The sequence below is a fragment of the Achroia grisella genome, unplaced genomic scaffold (genome assembly GCF_030625045.1).
Source record: "Achroia grisella isolate CSIRO2021 unplaced genomic scaffold, CSIRO_AGI_Agris_v1 utg702, whole genome shotgun sequence".
Taxonomy (NCBI): Eukaryota; Metazoa; Arthropoda; class Insecta; order Lepidoptera; family Pyralidae; genus Achroia; species Achroia grisella.
Genome location: NW_026712999.1, coordinates 3,737,134 through 3,746,191, shown reverse-complemented (window position 1 = coordinate 3,746,191; position 9,058 = coordinate 3,737,134). Strand labels below are relative to the sequence as shown.

The following is a 9,058-nucleotide window of genomic DNA, read 5'->3' as shown; positions in this document are numbered from 1 at the left end:
TGCGTTTTACGCATGAAAGAGGGTTTTACGCATCAAATTGGCAATTCCTTTGTAAAATGACAACATGTGAAATGTTCTACAGATATTTCATATATTCTGTGTTGTATTGTATTATTTGCATTGTTCACACATTTGGGAACTAGACTCAGTTTCTCTTTGCAGTTACATAAAAAATACATAAGTAAAAATACGTCAAAGTATTCACAAGTGTTATCTGTTATCACGTGCGAAAATCAACATTATACTGTTATCATTGTAAATAAATAGGTTTTACAAAGACTAGTGCACCAGTCATTTTAAAGTTAAGTTCATTGGTATTTAAAATGTGTTTTTCGATCTCGATTGTGCAAAGGGCTAATTATATCTATTGATCTATGTGTTTTTCTATATAAAAGAAAATGTACGAAAATTAAATAAATTTAATATGTTTTGTATGTGAGGCGAGACGCTGTAACGGACTCGTGTACTGATGACTATTTTTGGATGAAGTCGAAATAAATGTTCCAAATACAAATCATAATAAGTTTTCAGATTTTTTTACTTTAAATGATTAATAATTCATAGATTGATATTAATCATAATATTGAACTTGTGATATGCAATTTCATTACTCATGCAGATACGGGAAGATTAAAAAAAATTAAATGTAAAATCAACAAAATCAATGTATTATTTGATGTAATCATTAATTTACATTTGTTATTAATAATGATAGACATGTCTGTAATCGAATACATATTTACACATATCAATAAATTATAGATTTCATTATTAACAAATTTAATATATGTGATACAGAAAATAATAAAAACTACGACGAAAAATTTAATTTGAAATCCATTTCATAGTTATATATGCAGATTTAGCTAATATGCACAAGATTTACTTTTGAATATATTATTGTTGATTATTGTTATACAAATAATGTATTCATTGTATTCGTTATCAGTCTAGGAAAATAAACTTAATAATTCATATCTATGTCTAACTGTCATTTTATTTACTACTGACTAAAAATATTGTTTACCTACATTAGTTATATCTAATTATTTTTCTTTGCAGTATCCTTCGAAAAGCTACCTTTAATAAATTTAATTAAAAACATTATATATACTACAGATACAATTATGATAGTTAATATAAATAAAAGTACATATACAATTAGTTCTAGTTCCAGATATTCTGTCCAGGACATGTTGGCTGCGGGCGAGCGCAGGTGTCGCGCGCCGCCGTGACGTAGGACGTGTTCGGTCCACCACACGGCGCGCTCCAGTGGTGTTTGGGGCTGGTCCGCCATCAAGGTACGAAGTTTGATAATGTTATTGCGGTAGCTAAAACAAAACAATGTTGTTTTAATACTATATTATGATCAAAGATTTCTATTTATTTCATTTTGTGTTTTATATTTATAAAATATTTGTACACTACGCACATGCACAGAAGAGTCATACTCTAAAAATTAGTAGATCACTTTTTTCCACTAAATTGCACTCACGAGTTTGCTTCTGAGCTACTAAAAAGTTATTTACGAATGGATATTTATAGAAATGGTCACCCGCCTGCTCTAACTATATACGCTGGTAAGACACCAGTGATAGAAGATGGCAAGAATGAAGTCACTTTGGTCATCATATCGTTGACTTCACCACTAAATATATTTTGTAATAGGAATCTTTAAGGCCTCCATTCGCCTTTTCTAACAATCCTCGCAATAATACATTTTATTATTCATTATTGATGGGCTTTGTAGTCTAGTAGTAGTAGACATCGCTTATTTCTGATTATCATGATGTTTGTTCAATATGTGTATTTTCTATGTAAATTATGTATGTATTTACAAAAAATATATTTAAGTATTTCTATCAGTTATCTAGAACACATAGTACAATCTCTGCTAAGCTTAGAACTAGATGGCGCTGTGTGAATTTTCCTGAGATATTATCATATTATTGTCATTATATATAATTATCAGGTGTTTAAATAACATTGCTATGAGTAAATATTTCCAATTATATAACTTAACACGAAGCAATAGCAATTATAGTAATTACTTGATTTATCCATTGTATATCATTATAATAAATTATATGCTTTATTTATCGTAATAGTTATGTATATGCTAGGGAATTATGAAACGAAGAAGTAATAATAAGTTGTAACACTTTACAATGCAATTAAATGTATATAGTTATATTTACAGTACGTGTAATATATAGAATGACATAATTATAATAACTAGTGGTAGACCAGTGGTCATAACATACATTGTCAAAGACTATAAACAAATAATATTAAAGACAAACAAAATTTATCTATTCTCAATTCGACTTTCGAATGTACTCTTATATATATGAATATGAGTGTCAAATACAAGGTAGTATGTAAAATATTTCCTTTTTGATTTAATGTACTCTGTATGAAAAAATAAATAATACAGAATGCTAATATTTGCATTCTGTACTTGTTTTCTATATTTCATCATTATTACATAGTATAAAACAAAGTCGCTGTCGCTGTCTGTCCGTCCCTATGTATGCTTAAATCTTAAAAACTACGCAACGGATTTTGAAGCGGAATTTTTTTTTAATAAATATAGAGTGATTCAAGATGAAGGTATATATTTATAAAACATGTATACCTGTGCGAAGGTAGTAGTAGGTAAACAGGGTGGGTAGCTAGTAATCCATAAGTATGCGACACTTTATACTACTTTGTCTGTGCAATTTTCGTTAAAAGGGGTACAAAGATTTTCCTCTCTTATTAATATATATAGAGATATTAATATTTATAAATAGGTATGTAACTAGACAGATTTAGGTGACTGAACTTGTGACTTAGTTTGCGTGTTCCTAGAAGTTTCCGTTGATTTAGTTTTCCCTTTAAATGGTTCAGATTAAAGTAATAACTTATAGGGTTATTACACTTATTACTAAAGATCATAAATAGTATGGTTTCTTAATAATAGTGTCATATAAATTGTACCAAATATTAGTCTCATATATACTAACAATGGCGGAACTAAACTAATCAAATTAGTAATTATTAAATTAAGAGACTGGTCATTTATAATATCTGCGAGTCACTTCTGATGGTCACCTATTATTATCTACACCAATTTTTTTTATGTAATTTAGCAAACAAGCTGACGGCCCACCTGATGGTAAGTGGGTATGTACAATTCCGTGACCAGGACTAAAACATAACGTTATCATTTAACTCTGGTGATACCATGCATTGCTATTCGGGAGGACTAATATATTATGTCTTCTCTACCTTATCCTATAATTTTACTGCCTTATCTATCACTTTATCATAGAAGTACCCGGCTTTTGCATACTAAATACTGATTTGATTAAATAATTGTAAAACAGTAGCGACTGCTTTACGAGAAGCGAATAGTTTCGGAAATTGATCACTGATAACTAATATCACGAAGTCTTTATAGATATTATATGTACTAAATTCTAGTCACAATATGACAATTATGGGACAATTAAACATAATAGCTAATGAATTTAAATAATGGAATGACATTTAATCCAATAGAAGATTGTTAGTAATTTGACTAATGAACCCATTAGCAATGTGCCATGTCAGATCCTCCTCGCGGTTTCCCCTAATAACTTTCTGGTGAATTTGTGACGAAGTGTTAGCTTCATTCTCTACTGATGCCCCGTCATCGTAAACCACACAGGCTGGTACACACCATTACATTATCACCAATTAAAAAAAACAATTAATAAATACTAATATTACCTTTTATCGTTTAAAACTGTGTCGAGAGCAGTTTTGAATTTATTTTCTGTAAGTTCTTCCATATGCAGTCCCAATCCTATTTTAAGTCGGACGTACTGTTCTACATTGTACCACTGATCGACCAGCATTGGCAGACCGATCAAAGGTACTCCAGCTGCTATAGCCTCATCAGTAGACTGCAGACCTCCTTGTGTGATGAACAATAATACTTTTGGATGCCCTATAAACATATTATTATTATTATTAATAACGTCATACACTTAATAAATCAATTTCATCTTTTAAATTGTTTTGTCAGTTTTTTTGAGCTAGAAAATAACTCGACATATCGATTTTGATTGTAGGGTACAATATTAAACAGTCTAATATATATCATTGTAGCATCTTTACATATATAAAATAAAATCGATTTCTATATCTGTTCGTTTAGATCTTTTAAACTACGCAATGGATTTCAATGCAGTTTTCACCAATAGATAGAGTAATTCAAGAGGAAGGTTTATATGTATAATACGTGCGTATTATAGTATAGAACAAGCCGAGAAATTTTGATTTGTAATGCATTCGTTCGTAGCCAGGACGGGTCGCTCATGTTAAAGACATAAATAGAAAATTACCATTTATTATCAGGTTGATCATCAGCCTGTTCAGCCATACGACTTACTGAATAAAATTAAGGACTATTATATTAATATAAACATATTAATTTCAATACATACTAAGTAAATCAGATTGCGGCAACCACTTATGTATTTTAATGTTTTCAGGCCGGTTAGGAAAGTTGTCATTATCCCATTTCCAGATTACATCGTAAGGTGTATGAGAAAGAACGTTTGCTAGCATATTTATTTTCTCCGGTGGCAACAGCGCAGGATCTATGTTTGTACCGAAACTGACGTATATAACGCCGTGCTTGGATGAATCTAAATAAGTCTTCAGATCCTGAAAGTAGTCAATTTTCATGTATCAAATATTTTCATACATACTACCGTAACTAAGACACGGCGTTCAGTAGTATTTAATAGTTAATTTTTCATAGCAACGTGTTACTATGTCAATATATTCTATACTAGTAACCCGCTCTGATTGCACCCGGGTATTCCAAATATTGTATCGAGTTTTGTATCTTTAACTAATTATCTAGGATAGCAGTCGTGAAAGCAAACTATTGTTATTATAATATTACAGAACCTTACAATTAGACTTATAACTTAAAAGATTGACTCATATGTAAGTTGATACCTATAAAATCGTATGAAATTGTTTCATATTTAAAAAATTTACTGAAATTAAGAATTGGTAAAATTTTGCCATTACAAATTTTAAAACATATGCCAAAATCATTACATGCTCGATCATGTAATGATAATGATATGAATGATATGAATAAAACTATTATGAGATGGAAATCCTCTATTTTAATTGGTAGTACAATAATAAGATTTTGTCATTTTTACTATAATCTGCTTAATACTATAATGCAAATAACATTATATTATTTACTATACACAAATTGTTGTAAGCTAAAATGTAACAAAGCATCTTCACTTTGTTTAAATTATTAGTTTCAAATAATTAACGTATTTTTTTTCATTAAAGCAGGACTATTTATATTAAAAAAAAATATAAAGCTAGCCATCGATTTTGTTACTGATATGATATTATTTTCTTTCAACAATCTTTTGGGACTTGATCAAATATATAAATAGTAATTCTTGTCACTGAATAAACATATTAAATAACTACCAAAGTCACATCAACTAAATTTAATAGTGATAAGAGGTTTAAGCCCGGGTTTTATTTCAAATCAAAAGTTTCACAATTGCACATTAAAATATATAGATCAATTTCATCATGTAAATATTAATTAGAATCAATTTTTATTAATTAATTAATATTTACATGAAATTCGTAACTCACCTTGGGTAAGTCCTTTTCTGGATTACGGTGCAACCCACCCAAATAGATCACACTGGGTGGAGCTGGGCGATTCATATCCCAAATCGGGTGTACATTTACAAACAACATGTCAACATTATTTTGTAATTCATTAAGAGAAGGAGCATCCGCTCCGAAATTTTTCTTAATCAATTCATTTATTTTACCATCATACGCATCTACTGATTGTAAAACATTGTAATACTTATATAATTCCGTTATTTTTTCCCAGATTGTTAGATTGTTGACTTTTTGGCGGCAAAATCCCATTGGGTACAGTATTGGGTGGACTGGACTTCCAAGAACTTCCATGTTATTATAAATTGGCAATAGAGAGGTCATAAGAATAATGGGAGCATTATAGAAATGCGATAGCACAAGGCCTGGTCTAACAAACGATTCTAGAAATATCAAGTCAAACTTTAATGTTTTATCTTTCAAAATATTTTGTACTTCTTTTGTATTTATCTGTTCATCGAATAGATTTATTATTATTCCATACATAACTGATATTTGTTGCGATATGTCGTCTTTTTTCCCCGTCGTCAGTTCTGGGTTCAAGACTGCTTCTCTCCATTTTGAGTAAGATATATCGTGTACATCTATTTCTGTTAAATTTTTTGGTGCTTTATCTTTCGGAAAAGCTGGGTCTGTTGTAATAACAAATACTTCATGTCCACGTTTGGCGAGTTCATGCATCAACACACGATACACAACTTGGTGACTTATAGACGGAGTTGGGAAATATCCTAATATCTTGGCAGCTTCCGTATTCACTAATAGTATACTTGATACTATAGAAATGAATATTACTTTATTCATTGTAGTGAACGTCTGTCCACGACTTCTATTAACTACTGACTGGTTAATGTCTTAAAGTTGATTATCTATCCTTACAAACAATCATCAATGCACCTCATTAAAGTTATTACAGCTTCCTTATGTGTAAATATGATGAAATGATAATGCGTATTGTTATTGATAGTAAATAAATTGAAATGAATTCTTTGTCTATTGCATTCATGACAATCCATAATATTAGAATACGCTGAACTCTTTCTATGGTAAATGACTGACAGCTATCACCATTCTTTTTCAATTCAAGGACTAACCTAATATTAGCACCCTAGTTAAGAGGCTAAGTATATAATTTTATCTCGTTATTTTAATGAAATAGTCTTACTAATACTGATGACAGATGTGTATTGTTAGCAATTGAAAACCATGATGGAAAATCTAGCTGCTAAATAACCGAGGCCGGTCAATCGCCGTAGGCCACTGCTGCTTCAGAACAACGCGTGTGTGGTCTAACACACGGCACAACAGACAGTTACCAAATTAGAAGAGCTTAATTTGGAATGTCTAAGACATCTACCGTACACCCCGGACCTTGCTCCAACAGATTACCATTATTTTTCGAAATTTGGCTAGGGCACCAATATACACATGTATATAGGTGACGATTGCTATCAGGTGGCAAGTCATTTTGGTTACTATTCCAATTAAATAAAGTAATATTTTGTACGTATCTTCTAATTCCTTTTCTGTTATCCTTACTTATATATAGACAATATAAATACTGTTCTAATATAATTGCAATCAATCTATTAAACACCGTTTATTTATAGAATACTTGACGCTCTTGTATGCAAATACGACATTCAATATGCACTTAGTTATACCGTAATACAAAGCATATGCGAATATTAAAAGTGTCATGTCTAGCAGTGTTTATATTAACAATCATTATAATAAGTATAATCAAGGTCCGTCAGCTTGTCTAATATCGCAATTACATAAAAAAAAAAAATGAATACAAAATAGTTCGAAAAAAAAACGATATAAATGATCCTTTATTTTCGAACAACTCTAATGCTGTTGGATGCAGCTGGCCTAAAGGCCAGACGATAGGGGGTGAGTGCTGATAGCGTTCTAAACTCGTGGAAGGACTTATGGAGCGTTCGAAGGCCAACTCCCGCCTGACAGATATGAGTTGTATCCTGCAAGGAATCAAACCCACGACCAATATTTTTTTTGATCTTATTTGGTGTTGTCAACCACTAGATGATGCTCTCACATTAATTTAGATTCGTTCTTATCTAATTACTCTTATCTGTAATGTTATTATCATTGGTTATGTACATATATTTAATAAACATTACTGTAATTAATGTTAGTGTATCTATGAGTTTATTACGAACTAATAAATAATTAATAAGGAAGATTGCTATAATGCGCGTCTACTAATATTTACAACATGTATTATCTTGCATACATCTAAATTAGACATAAAATAGATGGCAAATGGTCGTGAGTTCATATCTGGCCTACACAAAAAAATGTGCTAGTGGTGATGGCAACACCGATAACAAACCAAACAAATCCGAGAGATGACATGATGGCCCTCTGTCTAGTTAATCCAATTATACCTAGAGACATTTGGGTAAGTCAAACGATGTATAATCTTCGAAGTTGAAAGTTAACACTAACTCTGACTATCTTATAATTAAACATAGGATAGTCAGAGTTAGTGTCAACTTACTTAACAACTCATCTCTCGGATTTGTTTGATTTGTTATTGGTGTTGCCATCACCACTAGCACATTTTTTTGTGGAACTACATGGAAAGAGATTGTTAGAATGTGGACAAATAATGCGGGGTGGATTTCTCACACTATACAAATGTAATTCATGACTATATATAAAATTTGTCTTCGACCACAGAAAGTAGTGAAGATGTAATTGTTCTTTTTTTATTAATATTTATAATTGTAATACATTTATTGTATTTTTTATTCTATATTTTAATCTTTACTAAGGTAGAAGTATGGTTTTCTATATGCAATAAATGATTTTGCTTTAACGCTGCAATAAAATAGTCTTAAATCAACTTAGAATCAATTTCACATAACCTTTTTTTTAATTGGATCAATTTGTCTCCTAGTTGTGTACAGTAAAATCAGTATATAATTTATTAAAAAAATATTATTTGGTCTCTCTCCTGAAAAGTAAGAAAATTTGAATCATACCTTTCTCACTAAAGACACAGAATTGGGTCTCTTCTGAAAATTAAGTAATTTGAAACAAACCTTTCTCACTAAAGACACAGAAATACATTTTACTTTACATAAAACTTAGTAACAGGCTTGACAAAGAGTATAGTAAAAACGGGAGAGTAAATCCTGTATTTAGAAAAGAAAATAATGAACAGCTGTAGCAAAAGTACAAAAAGAGTACCTAATCCTATTAGCAGTAGTTCCTTTTAGCAAAACTGCAGTATTTAAAAATTGAACTTTGCAATCATTAATGAAAATAGTTGGATGGATTCAAAAGTTCACGATGAGTTCATTAGAATTTTAACTTT

General features: G+C 30.5%; 1 protein-coding gene across 1 annotated transcript; it reads right to left on the bottom strand.

The window, feature by feature from the left end:
• Positions 1–1,042: 1,042 nt before the first annotated feature.
• LOC131850170 (UDP-glucosyltransferase 2-like) lies at positions 1,043–6,516 on the bottom strand. The gene is made up of 4 exons (XM_059200343.1): positions 5,677–6,516; positions 4,476–4,698; positions 3,757–3,976; positions 1,043–1,331 (listed from the first exon to the last, which is right to left on the bottom strand). Exons 1-4 carry the CDS (start codon positions 6,514–6,516, stop codon positions 1,043–1,045), a joined length of 1,572 nt encoding a protein of 523 aa, XP_059056326.1.
• Positions 6,517–9,058: the final 2,542 nt, after the last annotated feature.